Source organism: Porites lutea, chromosome 6, assembly GCF_958299795.1.
Source record: "Porites lutea chromosome 6, jaPorLute2.1, whole genome shotgun sequence".
NCBI classification, from domain to species: domain Eukaryota; kingdom Metazoa; phylum Cnidaria; class Anthozoa; order Scleractinia; family Poritidae; genus Porites; species Porites lutea.
The window spans coordinates 20225623-20246335 of NC_133206.1; the positions used below are offsets into that span (position 1 = coordinate 20225623).

General features: G+C 37.1%; 1 protein-coding gene across 1 annotated transcript; it reads left to right on the top strand.

Moving 5' to 3' along the window:
* The first annotated feature begins 3596 nt into the window (after positions 1 to 3596).
* On the top strand, positions 3597 to 20098 carry LOC140941373 (uncharacterized). The gene is made up of 11 exons (XM_073390364.1): positions 3597 to 3758; positions 4186 to 4250; positions 12675 to 12813; positions 13416 to 13463; positions 13880 to 14170; positions 14685 to 14896; positions 15405 to 15472; positions 16156 to 16180; positions 16492 to 16512; positions 17152 to 17247; positions 18502 to 20098. Exons 1-11 carry the CDS (start codon positions 3737 to 3739, stop codon positions 18892 to 18894), a joined length of 1380 nt encoding a protein of 459 aa, XP_073246465.1. The 5' UTR covers positions 3597 to 3736; the 3' UTR covers positions 18895 to 20098.
* Positions 20099 to 20713: the final 615 nt, after the last annotated feature.

Here is a 20713-nt window from a genome sequence, read left to right on the forward strand (position 1 = left end):
TATAAGCATATTTTTATCCCCTAAAATTTTTTCATACTTTCGGATTTCCTAGCTGAAAGTCTAGTGATCCGAAAATTATAGGGATCAAAACTTACCTTTTCGAAAATTTCAGTCAGAAAATTCTAGCCTTTTTAGGGTAAAATTCCGTTAAAAATGGGCAATTATACCATTTTTTAAATGTTTGAAAATCCTAGGAGAGGCAGGCAAGCAAGAAATTTTACAATAAATGTTCTGAAAATTCTACATCTTAAATCGTCTTCCGAACAGGTATTTTCCGAAAATTGACGTTGGGTGCCACTGACGTTACGCTTTGCAAACACAAACGGCTTGTGCTTTGACGACACCGTTCGTCTATCCATGTAAGCCAATGTGAAATGTCACACCAGGGTCCTCATTGCACTTTGGCGGGAAATCATGTGCAGCCCGCGTTTTGGGCGGGAAATCGCATGTCCATGCTATGTCCAACAAGGGTTTTTTTTGTTGTTGTCGAAAAAGCTGTTGATGAAACTGGATGAAAGTCTTTCAGGATACAAGTCTCATATTATCATTTGCTGGCTTTAAAGAGAAAATTCAATAAGGTAAGCTCTCTGCAATGTTTAATATATTAGTTTGTTAGAAGCTTCTTGTTCGTTGTTGTGAACAAAACGCTCTGCGATTGAACAAAGCCGAACAAAGTCTTTGGGGTGGGGGGGGGGGGGGGGGGAACTAATGAAAGATTCGGTTCAATCTCATGTCTATAAAATCCCTGTTTTTTTTGTTATAATAGGGCTAGCACTCTCTACTCTCAGCTCGGCTTACTATAAAAATGATCAAATTAACAATTATAACATAGCTAGAAAATTTGCCTAATCAAATTCAATAGCGCGAGCGTGCTTCATATTCCTATTGAGCACGCTGATGACGTCAATAAACTATTCATAATTCCGCGAGTTGTTGTGAGCGTAGCAATCCTGAGTCTCCTGAGTGCGTCCATAACTCAGCAATAGACAATGAAGCGTTTACCATGTGTTTTATAAGGAAATTTAAGAGGAAACGTTTGAATTTGTTGACCAATAGTAAGGAGAAGAGGTGAGTGTTGTTGTTGTTGTTGTTGTCATCTCCGCGAGCTGTGCGGACTATGGGGTGAGATCATTCTTTGCAAAGTTGTTTTCTCTCAATAACAATTTTTTTGGTAAATTAATAGTTTTCCGGCGCCTAAATATGGATTTTACAATCATTTAAGAGTCACTTTCTCTCAGTTTCAGGATAAAAACCCAAGATTAACTGTGAGGAAAAAATATATAGTTGGGAAAAAGACCAAGTACGTTTACAGGGCTATAAAATTTTAAGTTAACTGCTGCATTGATTGCTTTGATAATGTTATAAAACAATTAGTTCATGCTGCAGCTGTGCGTATGTCGAGATATTGAGCACTTGGAAAGTTTGGAGAGCACTCAAGAGGCTAGAGTTGCACGAGGCGTTACGCCTCTTTCGTGCTCTCCAAACTTCCCGCGTGCTCAATAGACTGATTTAGCACCAGGACGTAACGACATGAAGACGCGGCTGTTTGGCCGTTATCAAGGACGGGAGTACTGGACCCGACGTCACCTGATACTCTGGATTTAGCGCCAAGTACAAATCTCGACATACGCATGCTGACGTATGAACTAATAATTGTTGAATAGATTGTACACCCTGATGCTTGTTGTTGCGTGTTGTTGGGAGTTGTTGCGCAAAGTTTAAAACCAGCTCAAACTTTTAGCTACGTGCAAACGGACGCAATGTTGGGAGTCGTCGCATGGCCAACAACATTGCGTCCGTTTGCGCTGGGCTTTAGTCTTATGCGGACCGCGGAGGGGGAGGGGCTGGTAGGGCCGCGGCCCCACCACTTTCTTGCGCTAAAAAGAAAAATAATTAAAATTAAAAAAAAGACTTGAAACAAGTTTTTTCCGTCTATATTCCGCTATATTATCTGTATTTTCTTTAATTTCAAACGCCAGGCATTTTGTGGGGCTCCTGTGCTTTTCGCGGTAATTGTGCCCTGGGGCCGACTTGCCCCTTGATCAAACGCCATGCCTTGGCAATTGCCTTGGCCACCCCTTCGCTTCGTTCGGCAGCGTGTTTTGTAAATCCAGCTCCGGCAGAGTTTTTTATCAGTTTTATCAGACGAAATGAAGATTATTACTAGCTTTTTCAAGCCAAACAAAGGTGAGTAGTTGTTTTGAGTTGATAAAAGTTTTATGTTTTGTCTTTCTCCTTTCGAATCAATGAAATATTCGATGGCACGAAGAATTACATTACTTGAACAGTGAACGGCCATAGGCCTATTGCATTTAAAGTCCGTACCCCCCGGTTGAGGACTTACCTTTTCATCTTACCCCTTAAGATTGGCTAAAATTGCATTCACCCCTGAAGACTTCCAAAAAATATGGGTTTACCCCTGAAGAATTGGGTCATACCCCTGAAGAATTTTGTGAAAATTAAGGCTTCACCCCCAAAGAATTCCATATTTGTTTACTCTATATCTACCCCTAAAGAAATCCTCAATTTTTATAACTTACCCTTGGAGAATTCCATGGTTCCTCAACCGGGGGGGGGGGGGGGGGGTGCGGATGTTAAATGCAATAGCCCATAGTTAGAAATTTTTCGATTTTCAATATGAAAAAATTATTTTCAATTGTCAGCCCTCCCACTTTTCACCTTGCTCCGCGGTCCCTGGTGAATGAGGCGTTGATTCAGGTTTCTAAGTGTAATCAGGCTCCCGGTACAATAAACTTTCATTGAAAGCCTTCAAAGTTCCTTTCGGATGCATTTGACACAAGTCCGTGCGAAAAGGCATGAGTAACCAATGGTTCCCTAAATTTCTAAGATTTAAAAGTTAGCGTGATGAATAATCGTGCCATAACGTGGGCTAGGAGGATTAAAACTGTTTACCCGATAAAGGGTACGCTGAGGAGTTCAGCATGTTTTTTGGACTTTGTATTTTAATAGTACATTCACTTGACTACAAAAAAGGTCGTTTTAGTTTCTCTTTATTGTTTGTTTGTTGAATAGCAAATATAACCATTATATGATTAAAAGATCAAGTGATAACGGGACAAAGGATGATAACGATTGCTAAGTAAACTGACCGTAAATGGGGCACTAAGGTTATAGGTTAATCCAATACCAGTATACTGGCTGTATCATTTAGTTTACTGTTTTAATAAATTAACTAGATTTAATAATTTTACACTCCTAACGCTGAAAATGATCAGATAACCTTAAGTCCTCGGCTCGTGCTCTTGTTACCAATCTCGCTAATCGGTATATTTGTCTGATTTCTGTGATTTGTTCAAGTACCAATTGAGTATTGATGGGATCAAGAAAGGTTCCCTGTCTGACTTAACTACGGGACACGAAACACGTTCTTTATCTATTGCATGCTATTTTCTTCTTCAAGTAGAATGTATATAATGTCCGGGAAAAATAATCTCAGGTCTTGAGAAATCTCTGCACGTAATACTCTCGATCTCTTATTGGAACCACTTACATTCTTCCGAAAAACAATGGCGATAGAATCATTATAATCCGGTCACGCCAATTATCTACGGCATTATGCAATAGACCAATCAGCGGTCGTATTTGCCCTCATTACTGATTTCTCCGCGTCACTGTGATTTCCTACTTGCACTTTATATGCATACGAGGGAAAGAATTCTGTAGTTTTAGAGGCTCTTCGTTCTTTAACGGCTGCGACCAAAGCGTTGTGGAAAATATGTCAGAGGAAACTTCAAGTGGTAAGTTTGGAGTATTATTGTGGATTTCAGCGTGATTTTTCAGCTGAAAATAGGTCAGCGTGGAAGATAGGACATAAAAATCTTGCAGCTGGTTGCACGCTTATCTTTTGACGATGGTCAGGATGATGGCTTAAAGTATAGATAAGTTATTTAATGGCATGAAATGACATTCTTATTTGACCTGCGTGTTTGATAAATGTGAGTCTCAAATGGAGCGGCCGGCGAAATGCGTTTACGTGCATTCCTTTACTGACTTGGCTAAATAGTTTATAAATGTCCTTGAAATTAATACTGTACCAATAAACCGTCCTTTTGAATATTTAGTATAAATGATGACCAGAAAAAAGTGCTTTCACACCGTCGATTAAGTGTGTTTAAAACTGAAACTAGTAGCTAACGCTTACGTTTTTTTCCATCATATGAACAGAGACCGGACGTTACAGGAGAAGACATCGTGATCGCCAAGCTGATCAAGAAACCTCCGAGGAAATGGTATATGAATATTTCAGTTAAACATGCATACTTAGCATTCCCTTATCGTTGTACTTATCCTCCCTGTGATAAAATTGGTTCAAACGTAGCTTCGAAACATATTTATTTAGCCGGCCATCTTTCCACATGAAAAACGCGGCAGTTGTTTGGTGTTGACAGAAAAGGAGAATTTTTAATTCGGAGTTATATTCCCGAGGTGTGTCAAAAGGACACGATAATCAGGAATCGGTTAGTTGATTTGTTCCAAGGTTATTTGATATTTTTGCATAATTCGCCAGACAATAAATATTGCTGATCAGTTTTAAATGGTAAATACTTGCAGTTTGTTTCAAATTCAGTGCCCACTATTAATAATCTATATTTTTCTTTTCTTGTTTCGCTCGCTCTTGATCTATCTAGATCTTGAGCGGCTTCTCGAAGTAAGTAGATACTTGTTAAGCTGATGAGGTCACCTGTCATTGTAAACAGACACTGGTTACCGAATCATAAACCAGAATATTATTTATTTTGATTGTCTTTATGGTAGCAAGGCAAGTGCGTAGGATTAGTGGTTATTAATTTACTTGGTATAATCTGTATATCCAAACCCAAGCATTTTGCATTTTGCTTGGCAGGCCTAACCCCTCCAACCCACCTCCCCTCCCCTGTGTCAAAATAACTGGCTTAAAAAAAGTTAAAATAAGTAGCTCAATTTTACATAATCTAATTCTTTTTGTTTTGCTCTAAGCAATAAAATTGTAGCACATAAAACCTCTCTAAGATAAGGTTAACTTCATGAAAAAATACCTCGGAAAATAATCAAATAAATTATTAATGATGGCACAAGGGTGCCTGGAAAAAGCAGTCAGTGGTTTTGCCAAGGGGGAGGGTTGTGGACAGATTTTGTATAATGGACCTCAAAAATGGGTAATCTTGTACCCAGTTCTCTTGTTGACGAAGCCGAAGGCGGGATCTGGTCAAATCCAATTTGTACACGTGATTGCCAGTCAGGAATGTGACAGGCGATAAAATAGCGCGTGCCCGAAATAAATCCTCAATTTTAGATGTGTTAAACAACAAAATTATTTGATAGAGCAGTGAAGTTTTCTCTAACAAAAAGTGGTTATACACATATCTTAAGTATATGAACAAACTAATTTGTTGTTGTTTTTCTATGTAATATCAAATTCAAAGTGACAGGTAGTTAGTTTAAATTCAATTATCATAGCACACGCTAAAAGCTCAAAGCAGCACACATCAACTTAGGTCTTAATTTTTATACTGAGAGGGACTTTAAAAAGTCTTTAAAGATGAGATAAAAACGGTTTTACAAGTTATAACTTATTATAACTTATTGAGACAGAAAACTACTTCTTCAGTGAATATTTATTTGAAGAGAACTATGTAAGACTTTGCAAAGAATGAATTGCACACGCCATAGCAGAAAGGAGACAACGCTCATGTCATTTGTCCACAATCTAGCCAATCAAAATAATTGAATTTTTTCTCTTGACCAGATTTCGCCTTCGGCTTCGTAAACAAGAGATCTGGGTACAAGATTACAATAAATGCACAGGTTCTCCAGGCCAATCAAAAACAAGACTTGGTCCCCTGTTTCTGTCACCCCCAGCCCTACCCATGTAAAGAAGGCCACTAGTCTTGAGGAAGCTGTTCAGCTGTTAAGTGACCAGTACCTCATGTAGGGTGTTATCTGGCTAGCATTGTGGAGAATATGCTTGGTACATTATATAAACCAAGTTTTGTCATTTGCTCATACAGCTGTATGTACATTATCATTCCCAGACCCCCAAATTGTACAGAATATACTGTATGTAGATACAGATTAATCATGTCTGCTAAAAGCTCCTTTATCAAAAAAGCTAATTCTCCTCACCACAAAAAGAGTTTTGTTGTCTCCAAAGGCCTGGTGTGAGTTGAATGCTTGATAATGATGACAATAATAATTAGGGCTGTCAATAAGGGCCCGTAGCCGGCCAAAACCGCCGGCTAGTTAGCCATCCTTTGCCGGTTACTTTCATCTCCTTCCACCATAACTGCTAACAAAAAATAAGCACCATCGAATAAAACAAATTGTAAAGTATCCGTTTTCCAGTTTTGAATGACACAGAGTGCATATTTATAAAACGGGTTCAGATCTGTGAAACGTTCGAACCGTGCGATGTCGTGGAACGCCTGGGACATTTTGACGCCATTGTTTCTAGTCTTGCATGTATTCTGACAAAACAACAAAGCGGCTGCAGTGGAAAATACCACTTGAAAACCCCTGGAAACACCATTTTCGAGACTCTCAATTTCAAAATATCCCTAGATGCCTCGGCCCTCAAAAACTTGTGCCTTTGGTGCGAGTTCCAAAGCCGCCTACTATTCATTATCAGCCTGCTACTTAAAACCTTTGTGACAGCCCTGAATAATGCAGTTCAGTTTTTTTAACGTGCGAGCCCTCTTCTGCTGCTGGATAAATTAAATATTAAATATTCAAAAAGCTTTTCTGTCATGCTTCACTTGACCTACATTGTAATCATTTTTTCTGTTTTATTTCTTTGGTAAAAAAAGATCTAATTTCGTTGCGCTCATATCTTGAAGTTGATTTCTGGTTTATTCAAAACTGCAACAACATTCCAGACAAACAACATACCCATCATTAATAGGTAAAAAAGTAACAGGTGTGACAAGTGGGAAATTATGTGTGTGTTACATTGTATAGAGGTTTAACTTTTGTATCAAATGCTCAAGTTCTAGATTCTTCTTGAAATTTATTTATCTAAGAGGAAATTTTAAGTACACTGTAATAAGAATTACATTAAACCTTTGTGCTGGTAAATAGCTTAGATATCCATCCTGCATGTTGTAGAAATGCTTAAAACAACACCCCATCAGGAAGCTTGTTTCTTAATATATCATTGAGAAATAAATACGGTGGAACCTCAATGAACCTCTATACAGTTGTATTACGAAGTCCTCAGTATAATGAATGGTTTTATTTACCCCAGTTATAGTAAAAGATATTATTTGTGGAAAAGAACTTTGATATAATGACACCTTGTTATTGCAAACAAATCTTGCCAGTCCCTTGGCCCTTCATTAAATCAAGCTTCCACTGTAGATGCACCTATCTCAGTTCAGACATCATTTGCTTCTTTTACATGTATACTCTTAACTGTTTTTTGTCCTCGTCATTAATTCTATGTTATACATCCTCTGAAAGCAAAGGATAAGAAATTGACTGATAAAGTTTGTTGCAGATGATGTTTATGGTGTAAATTATACACATTATACTGTGACTGTATATGAGTACTGCAATGAGAAAACTAGCTTTTGATCAAATCTGTGTAACAGTTATCACTGTGTACAATCAATTTAGGAATAATATTATTATTGACAAATTAAACACTTTAACCTTACTATAGCTTCTAAGATCCATCCATTTTCTTGAGATAAGTTTGTAGAAAGTTACACTGTGTAACAGTACAGATTGTAATAACTTGTGCAAAAACAGGCTTGTCACAGTTTAATGTAGAAATAATTTTATCTGCAACCAAAATCAATTAGGTGCTCCCTGCTTGTATCAATATATCTCCAGGACCAATATTCTAAGTCTGTATATAGCTATCTCCCTGTTTCAGGCATTAAGGTATAATATCAGTAAGAAATTGTTAGGTATTATAAACAGGCTGATAAAAAGAAATTACCTACTGTTAAACAGAGATACTTCTTTATCACTAAGAAATCTTCTTTGAAGTTGGATCTTGGAAATGTTTTGTGACAGAATGTTCCACTGACATATCTTGCTGTCCTCAAATCTCTTCTGTGCTGTTGTGTGACCCTGAACTTGTCAATGAATCAGTGGCTTATCCTTTTATGTAAATGAATGTGCTAATTCTGTTCCTAAATTTAAAAGCTTACACTTCACTGAAAGAGCTGGAAATTTTTAAGAGGTGAGCTTATGGGTAGTCTTCTTACTTAAAATATTTTTCACTTTCTTTAGAAAAAACATAAAGGTACTTTTTAGAAAAACCTAGTTGTTATGCAGAATGTCAATTAGGAAGACTGCATGTTTTTATTGGACCACTGAAACAAAGAGTTATTGATTCCACAAGCACCTATGGTGTTTTTGTTGTGAGAGAACTGGGGCTTGATTGAAACTGGAGATAACCAAAGAAAACTAATGAATTAAGAACACAGATTGTAAGCATTCCATAGGCTTGCAAATCAATACACTAGCGCATAGCAGTCTGCTTGGCTGTTGATGTGAAGTCTGTCTTGTAGCTCCCTGCACATCACTCTGCTATTTTCCCTGTCTACCAACTTAAGTGACAGTGAATCAGACATACTACACCTAGATAACTGAAAATGGAGGTAAACATTTATTTTTTTGAGATTTTTTTATTTTAATGTATTCTGTGAGGCTTTAATTCAGCTGTAATGGAGGGTAAGGCTGGGTCACTCCCTTTAAATGTTCTGTTCTCTAACTCTGTGCTAAAGTTGCACCAGGACTCATTTGCCAAGAATATCTAGAAGCTCTTAGTTCTCCTTATTTGTGCATGTCATTTTATACCATTAAAATGCTCTGAGCTTTTTAGAGCCATCTTACTTCTCAGCTAGCCACAGTTACTTTATGTAAATTTCTTTGTTTACACACTAATCTGTGGCTCAGAAGTTGTTTTTTATTGTAGACAGCACTGTTTTGTGCCAAGTTATATTTCTTGTGATGTTGTGGCTGTATTTATCAAGGTCTTGCACTGAACATATGCTAGCCTTTTAATTACTATAATTTTCATTGACCACAAGATTGAAACTGTCTTTTGTTTGTTGTTGTGTTACAATTGGGTGCTTCTTGAATCATTAGCATAAATCTACTCAAACCTAAATCATGCAATATGCAATAGCAGTGAATCTTAAAAGTTTGTGTTCTTTCTAGTGGTGTTATGGTATTTATTAGCTTGATCAACACTGTACTGTTTTGATTTTCCCACTTGAGATGTGTAGACTTTACAACAGCTGATCCATAAGAGCTTAGAATAGCTGCTGGATGTAAAGCCTTCAAGTAAATTAGCATTTTGTTCACAGCAGTTCTCCTGTTGGGGCTCAATTTCCACTGGGTTTAACCATTGACTGATGCCTTTTACTTGCTGTTTCTTTTGTCAGAGACTCACACTAATAGTTTGAGGGTTTGATGCATGTGGCTGCTATCTGTCAAACTCTAATCACTTGTTATTGGCATCTTGTAATGGCAACCGCTTTGCTACATCTGTATTTGAACTTAACAGAAATGTCTGTCTCTATGTTCAAGACTTAAATCATTTTGGGTTGCACTGAAACCTTAATTTCCAGTGCTCTTTGTCTCCAACAAAGTTATCACTGTGAGCTTTTTTAAAAAACAAAAATGAATCTCTTCTCTATATTTGGTCATAGTATTTGGTTCATGGGCCTTAACATATTCATGCTTGAAATAAAGAAATGAAAGGTCATCAGATGTGACCCCACCCAGATCTACATTACATTTTTCAAATATTTACTAAATGTGCTAAATAGTAAAATAATGCTGCCAAGCTTCAAAAAGTTAAATGGATTTTGTACAACCTCACAAAATTTTATCAATTATAGCATCAACCTACACAGAAGATTTAATGCATCAATGTGCAATCATTCTGAGAAGTAAAATTGATGCAATGTAGTGAAGTGAACCACATTAATGTTGTGTGACATTTCACTGTTGTTCTCTATTTTCATAAGCTGTTTTGAATTTTTGAAAGAGATTTGCACTTATTAAAACTGTTGACAAGGAACTTCTGTCTGTTTTTATGTTGTGTTGAGTATTGAACATCATAGGGATAATTCTTAAATTGTTGGAATAATTATTTTTGCTGAAGTGTGCACCAAGTGTTTCAGAAACATAACACAGATACCTCAGCTGACCATTGTGTTATTTGCCATTTTTGAATATTATTTAACATTTTTTTGACACTGGTTTAAGATCTGACATGTATATATTAGAGTTGAATATTATGTGGTACATGTATTAATTTAAGAAGAAAAACACATAAATTTAATGTTAATTTGTAACAATACATGTTCATGCGTAGCTGATAATCAGTTTTCTCTACCTTAAATTTTTCCTTGTTTTAACCTGTCAACATTTATTTATTTGTTATATCCATTAATTTTTTTTTTGTTCTGCATGCAACCACTGCAGTCAAAATTGATTTCTTTTGCTTGCCACTTTGGCACTAATTCATATAATAAAAGTATTGTCAAATACCAAAATATTTTTTTAAAAAGGTTTAAACCCCTGCATGTTTTCCCCAGAAAAAAAAAAACAAAGAAAATGCATTGGCAGAGAAAATTAAAAACAAATAATTATTTCTTATTCAAGTCACATTACAGCTGTGCAGGTTGTAACAGGTTTCATAATTTATTATTTTTGAAGCAGCATTTTTATATTCTTTTTAGAGGAGATGATGAGTGAAAGCTCATGCGTGAAAGACATGCAGCTCTGCTTATAACTGCAATTGACTTTTTGCTTACATTCATGAACACCATTTCTATAAGCACCTAGTTGCAGTTGTGGACAATTTTCTGCTTCCTGTGAGGTATCTACTGAAGGGAGCTTCGAATGTACATTAAAAGCTACATGTACGGTAGCTCTTTTTAATTATTCATATAGAAACTTCCTCAAAAACAGATAATTTATTATTATTTATTCTTAAAATATACATGTTATCAAAGCATACTGTAGTTTGACTTCAATTTTTATCTTATAAAGGACTCTGGTCTGTCTAACATTTAAGCATAATATACATTGTAGCTAGTGCTGTGATTTTAGTACTGAGTAGAGATAGGATCATATAATAAACAACTGCAAATTGTCTTTGATACAGGTGTAATTTAAAGTTCTGTCCTTAAGGGGTGCACAAACTTCAATGATCCTAGTTTTTTTTTTACTTGGGGTTTGCCTAAAATAAATAAGAAAACTGATACCATAAACAGAAAATAATATGGTTTTGGCAATGTGCAAAAAGGATTGCGGACCTGGTGGCAGAAAGTTGATGTGCTTATAGAGGAGATAAAATTAGCAGCTATTAAACTACTGTAGATGATAATATCTGAATGCCACAACTCACAACCTGTACTGTGTTAAAGTTCCATGTTATTAAGCTATCCAGAGTTCAAGTTCATTTCCTTTCATTACCAATTTTAATTTGTTTGTAAATGCAAAAACATTAACCGACTACAGCACGTATTTCAAGGACATAATCCAATACTACTATTCAGTCTTGTGTCCGCTTAATAGAGGTTTTTTAACAAAAGAAAGTTGCCAAATACAATTTACTTTAGTGTCCATGTCCACTTAATAGAGGTGTCCACTGAATAAGGGTTCGTTATAAAGGAAAATATAAAACGTTTATTTCAGGACCCAGCTCAGTGTCCGCTTCATAAAGGGTGTCTGCTTAATTGGGGATTTGCTTAATAGAGGTTTCACTGTACTTGGTGGCACTCTACAGTCTAATTGCATGTTTTCAAAGCACATTAAGGCAAAGCTTTGTGAAGCCAGCAAATGTTAGGGGACTCAAGAGAGAAGGCCACAGCCAGGATGAAATCGATCTACTTCAATTTATTGTTCTGGCTAAAATTGCCTATGGCCTTCCAGTATACAGTGCAAGTGAAGCTTATTTAAATGTAATCCAGTGTTGACAATATACATCCAAACTACTAGATATTCGACAATTGTTGGAAGAGAGTGATCGGAAACTCTTCTAGAAAATAGCTGCCATCCTCTACACTCTATGCTATCATGAGTAAAGGAATCATCAACAAGGCTAAGATGTAATAGTAGCCTGTTACCTAAAGTGAACATTGGACACTTAAAAAAGAGTTTTATAAATAGACTAATTTTTAAGTATATTAGATAAGCAATCTACTGTAACTTACCTTTATTATGTTACTTTTGAAATTGTAAGCACTTGTTAGTTAGTATTTCAATAACTCAGTCTCCACCATTGTAACTATTGATATGTATTTTTCTCAAATGAATAAAGACACTATTATTACTTTTATTATTATTATTATTAATGACAGACTGAGGTGCACATCAGCCTCACTTTCTACAATCCTCTTAAAAAATCCTTGAAATCTACCCATACACTTCCCTTTCCCGTTGCTATGTTGAGATTTTACAGTACATGGCTACAACAACATTGCAAATGGGTGGGGAAAAAACAAATAGGAAAAGAAAATTTCCAAGCTGTTTCAAGGTTTTTATCTGAGATTCTAGAAATTATTGGACATTATTTTGGTTTATTAGGTTTGCCATTATCGTTAATATTTAGTATGGAAGTGGATGTCTTTAATTTTTTTTTTTACCCAAATTTGTGTACTAGTTAAAAAATATTAATAAACACATCTTAAAAATTTAAATTGTCACAGGACGAAGCTGCAAAGAGAAGGGAGCAACGTAGACGAGAGCGTGAAGCACGACGTGCAGAAAGAGATGCTGAGGATGCTGCAGATGAGGAGAAGAGGAAGAAAGAAAGAGAAGAACGGCGCAGAAGAAGAGACAACACAGGTAAAAGTTTATAATAATTACACTACATGCTGTTAGCCTGCTCCGCAGATGAAACCAAACTCTGGTTAAGTCTGTCGGTGATCCTCGTTCTGGGCCCCCACCTGTGTACCAGGATTCAAGTATATGCCATAATTGGCCTGTTGAAAACCATTGCCATTGTCGATTTGCCAATCAAGGTGAAAGGAAATTCGAAACGCTCTTCTGGTAATTTGTTGAGTCCGTTGGGAGCCCAGAACAAGGATATGAGTGCTACTTCGCAGATGTTACTAACCAAGGTTAAATTACGGCTGCAACAGGGTGCAAGTGCACTGTCGACTCTTATAGCATAGAGGTAATTGCGCTACTTGTATTTTTTTCATGTGATTAAAAATCCTGAATATCTTAAAAACACACTCTGCTCCACACTCTCTTTGAGGATTGTTTTTTTTTTTATCAGTTTAAATCTATTACACTACCTATTACTATTATACTTATGACTTTTAATTAGTTAAGAAGTACCAGAACATACTAACACCATTTTTACCATATATGTACATGAGTTGATTATACAGTTTATTAATTGAAAAGTTAATCATATCTGTGATTGTTAATACATATTATAGATGCGCCTGCAGAGGAGAGTGCATCAGCCCGCCGCCGTCGTGAAAGAGGTAAGATTTGTCTTTAATATACATGTACCATTATATATGTAATTAAGTGATTCACCCCTTCCTGCAAGTAAATTTTGTTCCAATATTGAAAAGTAACACTGTTTATTTATACTGCACATACTATATTGTTATATGCTTCTTGTGATACTGTACATGACATACATGTTTCCTTATCAGAGTTTTGATTAAAAAACTGGCAAGTCAAAATGAGGTTTGTTGTGATTTTGCATTACCACAAAAGAATTTTTAACCCTAGAGAAGTGTATAGTACTATAATTATGTATGTTCATTGCATTTTTGTCCTCAGTAGAATGCCACAATTCCAAAAATTTAGTACTTTTCCTCCAAGTAGCATGAAGGTACAGCTGAATACTTAAAGATTTGTGACCTTCATCCCTACTTTTTTTGTGGTGCAGAGGAAGAAGAAAAGCGTAAGGCTGAAGAGGAGGCAAAACAGAGAGAGGAAGAAAAACAACGAGAGGAAGAGAGGCGAAAGGAGGAAGAAAGGAGAAAGGAGGAAGAAAGGAGAAAAGCGGAAGAAAGAAGCAGACGTGAGGAAGAGGAGGAAGAGGAAAGAAGGAGAATGGAGGAGGAGAAAAATAGGGTGAATCAGGATCATTTGGATGCAGCTGAAGAGGATGAGGAAGAAGAGGAAGAGGAGGAAGAGGAAGAGACAATCATTGACCGACTAAATCCCCAGAAAAAGCGTAAGTTTTTTTTTCTTTTTAATGCATTTATATACATGTAGGCTTGTAAAGGTTTCTTTATAGTGGAGGTGTACTTACAGGTAGCTCTCTCAAATAACTTGAAACAAATTAAATCCAAATAATGACAAGAACCATAACAGGATTGAAAACCCAACTTGGTGAAAAAACTGTCACTAACCATTTGCTATTATTTTATAAGCGTGAACAAGTAGTTGAACTCTAGTTGACCATTTGTGCTCTTTTGGGATCAACTGTTTCAGTCACATTTGGTTTTTGGTTTGTTTGGTTGAATTTCCAATCACATAACTTTTTTCCAACCACTTTTGATTGAAAATTGGCTGTGACTGGGTATAGTCATTTCCAGGCTTCCTTTTCTTCTGTTGCCGAGGTTGTCAACATGGTGACTGTAGAATGGTTGTAACAGTTCTTATTCAATATCTGTTATAAGAATAAACTGAATGTCAGGTCAACCTTATCCATTGCTCATTCTATTCTCTTCTTTTACTCTCAATAGAGGCTATTCTAGAAGGACTGGCTAATGAACTGCGCCGAATAGTTGAAGAAAGAGAGGCAAAGAATGTGCCAGCTACCCAACAAGAGCTTGATGAGCTTGATCTCAGACTCCGCTCTCTTCGAACACAGCTACGCAAGGCTGAAGAGTTATCTACCCAATTAGGAAAACAAAAGAGAGAAATTGATGAAAAAATCGAAAAGAACAAGAGAGATGTATGTTTGATATTATAGTGGCCAGTGTGTTTAAGTTCATGTAATTTATTAATAACTCAGAACAGGAGGTGGCCTAACGCTAAACCAAAGCAGGCTATTTGAGCTTTTCTTTATTTTCTATCAGAGATCCACTATGTTACATACTTCTTCAGCTAAAGGAATTTGATATCAGGCTTGCTCTACATTTATTTCCCTAAAAGAATGGAAACTTTAAGTTAAGTAACCATCCCCCCCCCCCCCCAAGGGCCACTCCCAAGGGTGAGTACATTAATTAGGGTTAGGGTACAAAAAAAATCATGTATCATAAAAGCGATACAGTAGAATCACAAAAATCAAATTAACAAACTAAGATCTTTGACCTTCTCTAAGTGTGTTATCCAATGTGGTGGTAATAAACTTTGATGCTGGGCAATGTTGTTTTATGCACCCATTTACAATATACCTGAATCAGTTTTATGTGAGAATAGATGTACAGTTTAGAGTAAGATATATTGTCCTTCCATGTCAGGTTGCCAGGCTTAAAAACGAGGTTAAGAAAACAGAAGACGAGAACAATCTTCTTATCAAAGAAGGAAAGTGAGTAAACTACTTGATTTTATAAAACTTTAACACCAGCGTCGTATTTCCTAGATTAAAATTGTCCAAGGCATTTTTTTTTACTGGGAAAATGGGGAAAATGGACATTGATATATAAAATAATTTATATATATACATATAAAAAATCCTCAAACTAATGAGCTTCTTTTAATTGAAAATCTTCATACCTGAATAAGTTTTTGTCGGCAAACTCTGTTGACAAAAACACGGTTCAGTTGTTAAATGCTGAAACCTTTTTTGAGTAAATGTCAAAAAGTTTAGTGTATTAACAACATAACTGTATTGATAAGTAAGATGACATTGAACTTTGAACAGTGAAGTGACAACCCAGCTTGGCGTAAATTTCTCTTGTTTTACTGCAGTGAAAGTTGCAGACAGGGAAGGGAGGGAAAGTGACTAACCCTTTAAGTCCCAATAATGACCAACATCAATATTCATACATTGTCAAGAGATCAGGTTATGAGAAATAATAAACTGAATGAGCGTTTAAGAGAAAACACTTTGATCTTTTATCAAATTCTCTAAGGAATTCTTTAAGAAAATGTATAGAGATCAATAGGAGAATTTGTATGAATATATTAAAGGGTTAACTGGATAACTGAAAACAGCACAAAAATGCCTAATAATTAATTTCTTGAGTATTTTTCTCTCACTTTCTCCAGGAAAGTGGCTCCACAGAAAACAGTGGTAAGTTGCTTGTAGTTTTATGCTGATTGCACAGTAAAAGAAGTAGCCATGGTTACATGTACATGTTACTTTCATTTTCATCCCTTGTTTTTGTGATTTTTTTTCTGGTCATCATTATAACTACTGTACAAACATCCTCTAATGGTAGCTTTGGGATTGCTTGTTTTGTTTTTAGCCTGTTTTTTGATCGTATAGTTTAGCCACCGGAATCTTAATTTGATGGCTTGTTGTAAACAATGTCACTGATTTATTTCCTTTTCTTTTCTTTTCTTTTCTTTCCTTTTCTTGCGATGCGTTGTTCACTTAAACAGAAAAAGACTCTTCCACCCAAGGTAAGTTTGGCTTAAGTCTTATTGGTATTACTAACACTCCTTTCCCATTTTTCTGGTGTCTTTGTTCTACGTGTAGAATGAAAAAGGTAGTTAACAAGAGAAATGCCTAGGGACGAGGTCGATGGGAGAACTACTCTTATTATGAACAATTCCCCACAAAAGAATTGAATCATTGTATAGAATTATGATGTCAATCCATTATGTAATACAGTATACTGTGAATACCTATTCTTCACCTTGGAGTCTTTTGACTCTTTCGCGCAGTCTTCATCAGAATACTGAATATCTTAAGAGTTGTCACGTGACTTATACCGTCTATGGCCAATGATGAGCTCGACTGGGAGGAGGTCAAAATCCTTCAACAGGAGACCGTGGACATTAACAGAAAGATCAAGGAAAAAACTCTAAAATGAAGATAACGGTTTGAACTACCCTCGTTTGTTAATCCTTTGTTTTCACGTGACAACTCTGGGACAGTTTGCTGATAAGACTGCCTGGCGCAGTCAAAAGCTTTATTGCTTTTAAATATGAGACCTTGTGACGTAAGGTATTCTTTCTTGGTATGTTTAAGTTGTGATACGTTGTATGTTTTTTGTCATTTTATTCATTAATGTTGATTTTTGTTTTTGCCCTCAACAGAAAGGCAACTTTGTCAACGTAGTTCGTAAAGCTCAAGCCGCCGCATGGGAAGAAAAGTTCATGGCGATGAAAGCCAAACAGAAAGAATCCAACAAGGTCAGTTTCAAGCTCTTTTCTTTCAGCACGAGATTTCAGATCCTGTCGGTGCTGTTGACTCTTAAATCAATGGAACTGTTAATAAGTTGTTTTATTTGCGTCCCCGCAGTCGTATGGGACTTGTTTTCCAAAGTTATAAAGTGTGATACTCGAAGAAGGTTTCTCTCTAACTTTTGCTTTGCGTCTCGATTTGAAAGTGTGACACCAGTCGGTCTTGACGGTTTCTAATTGTTCGGAAAGTCACGCAATGTCGTCCTCGGCTGTCGTTTACCGTTAACTCCTGTATTATAGGAGGACAACAACTGCAGGTATTGTCCTTTAGGGCTGATTTCCACTGTCGCGTAATTTTTCCGTGCGAACGCACGTACGTAAATGAACTAAAAACAGTGTATGAAGGGCCACGCTTAAACGCGTTAACCTCGCTCAACTTTTACGTTTACCAGTGACCTTCCATACATTGCCTCTATTTTATTTACGCGCGTAAAATTTACGTGCATACGCACTTTAATCCTCAAGTCTCGGACGCAGCGCAGCGTCTTAGGTCTTCGTGATACTACCACATGCACGGGCGGACCCTGTCACCGGCTATTCTCTTTGAGTAAATTCTTATTGTGAAACGGCATTCGAAGACTACCAAAAACCGATTTTGAATCAAATCAGCCTTCTGATCAAAAGAGTTCGAGTTGAAAATTCATTTTCTTCATTGTTAATCACTATGTTGTTCGCATTTTCGTTTGCGTCCGACTGTTCCGGCGTCGATTTTTTTCCCGTTATTTAACCGACTTTAGTCAGAAATGCCTTCTATACCCTTCCGTCGATGGACTTGACATTGATGAAGTTGTTATCTGAGAAAAGCTGCTGAAAAAGGAAAAAAAGGTTCGTTGAACGGGAAAAGTCCCTGTATTTTAAATATGTTCGAGTTAGGTAACCTAAACTGAAAAGACTGCTTGCTATCAATTATAATAGCTATTGTATATAGCCTGGAAGACCGTGGAATTTATTATTTTCTAGGTCTGGTGTTTTACTGTGGATGGTGCACGATAACAAAATGTTACACTATCAACAGGAAAAAAGCCATCTTTTTACGTTAAAAAGATAGGGTTCAGGGCTAGCTGCTGAGAGAAATTAAACCTTAACTCTAAACCCTGGAAAGTTTTCCAGACGTGAATTTAAAATTATCAGTAAAAGAAGTTCACTAAAGTGTTAGGGGCTTTTAAAAAAGAATTCTGACTGTCTTGCTTGCCTTGTTTGTAGATGAGCGAGGAACTAATGAGCAAAATGAACCGCGTCAAACGCACGGACAGCCCACTGTTAACTGGACTGAAGAAGGACAAAAAAGGTAAGAAGAAGGAAGAGAAAGAAGAAGCACCAGCTTGGGCGAAGAGTCAGCTGAAAAAGGGATCAACCAAGCCATGGGGTGATGAGAAGAAGAAAGAGGCCGACAAAAAACCCGACTGGTCGGGAAGGGTGGCACTCAAGAAGACCGAGAAGAAAGAAATGGGAGACTTAGGCGAGAGCAAACGTCAGGATTGGCGGGAAGGTCTCAAAAAAGCACCTAAAAGTCCCGGTATCGAAAGCGAAGGCGGGGAACCCGAATGGAAAGCTGTGAGCTTGAATAAAGTCCCAAGAAACGAAGACGACGATTAAACTTACTAAAGTTTTTTAGGATTCTTGATTAGGTAGTTTGCTATGGAAGTAAGTTTCTAAAAGCGTTTTAGAATAATGATTTTTAAGGCTCTTTTTGTATGCTTTTTTTTTAAGCCGAGTAAATTGTGTATTGTCCTCGTTGAGATTTAGCTCATGAAAACCTGTTAACATGCGGTGGGGGTAAAGGGAGGCCCATATCCACCTGGAAACTGCTGTTACTTTTTAACCAGCCTTCCTCCACACACCTTGCTGGTCCGTGATTTTCTCTCTTATTCTCTGCACCTCTATGCCTGATTATAGATTACGTTCATGAGGTGAAATATTTTGCTAAGAATCTCTGACGTTGCCGGAGTATAGCCAAAACAGTGTCAACAAAAGGCGCTGTCTATAGGGACAGTTCGCAACATGCCAGAGAGGACATTGAACAGTAGATTCATTCTAAGTAACAGGGTAAACCCAGTAGTAAACAGTATTTGATTTCTCCTTATAGCATCACGGCTTAATCAATCATATAGGTCAAGAGAATAAGGGCAGTCGTCACCGTTGTAAAGTGTTCTTATCATTACAACAGGAAATACATTGGAAGACAGTGTAAAGAATATGTTTGCAGATCTGAACAATTGAAAACGGTTACACTGATCCCAAGGCCAAAGGGTATGGGTTAGCTATTTAAACGGAGTTAAGGCAGCGCGCAATATGACCGCATTACAAGTCATTTTCTTATTGGCCAGTTCTACTAAACAAGGGCGGATCTTTGAGAGTAATGTCGAGTAGACAAATAGAGAACCCACTTAAGAAGTCCAGCGACTGTTTAGTTAGTCTGATTGGTTTACATTGATTGTTGTAACCTTTGTCACCGTAAGTTAACTGCGTATGATTTTGGTACTTACGAGACGTACTCCTGCTCTTGTGTAATGCAATCACTTTGCGATGAAAGAGTTCGTGGTTTATTATATGCATTCAAAAATCTGCAGTGGGAAAGATGAATTTTATTTGCAAAAGTTTCAGTGTTTTTGTTGTTGTTTGTGTAAGCATTTTGCTTTATAAGTCCTTTTTAATTAATTTCGCCGATAACACATTTTTGATACAAGAAATTTTTTAAGTGAGATATATCCTGTAGTCGGGCTGCATTAAATGCCGGAGTCATATCGTCGTTTGTACTTCGTTGTATTTTCTATAATTCAATAAAGTCATTTTTCTACGACGTGGTTTGGCTGACTTCATAGTGCCTTTTTGTTGCTTGATATATCCTTTCACTCGTCATTGACTCCGTGACGCCTCCCAAAATAAAAGGGGCTCTAGTAAAGGTCTAGTAACTTTCTGGTGTGAACACAAGTCGAACCCCTCCGTTATGGACGCCCACTAAATACGGACTCAATTTTATTACGCCGGGCAAGTTTTTTTATCCTCAGGGAACGCCATGGCCCTCTGCTAGGCCCCTCTGCTATCCTAATTTATTGACACAAAAAAGCGTGTACCTATGCAAAGATCGCCCCGTGTAAGGGATTCCGGAATCCGTGAAATTTTTGCGTGTAGAATCCGGAATACAGCTCAAGGAATCTGGAATCCCACTAACGATTGGAATCCGACCTTGGAATCCGGAATTCAAATTCCACTGACAAAGACTGGAAACAAGTACCTGGAATCCAGAATCCACAGCGTGGAATCCAAGACAGCCTTACATGGAGCAACAAAGAGTTCCCAAAAGGAGTGGTTTGACACAACAAACCGTGTTGTCTGAAATCGCTGTATTAATGTTTGGGACACCAACAAGGCGGACGCGACGTCATGTGAAAAGCGTCTGTACGGTCATCCCTAA

Coding starts and splice junctions, on each gene's coding strand:
- LOC140941373 (XM_073390364.1), top strand. CDS start 3,737: ATGTCAGAGGAAACTTCAAGTG. Junction 3,759..4,185: donor GTCAGAGGAAACTTCAAGTG/GTAAGTTTGGAG, acceptor TCATATGAACAG/AGACCGGACGTTACAGGAGA. Junction 12,814..13,415: donor CAGAAGAAGAGACAACACAG/GTAAAAGTTTAT, acceptor TACATATTATAG/ATGCGCCTGCAGAGGAGAGT.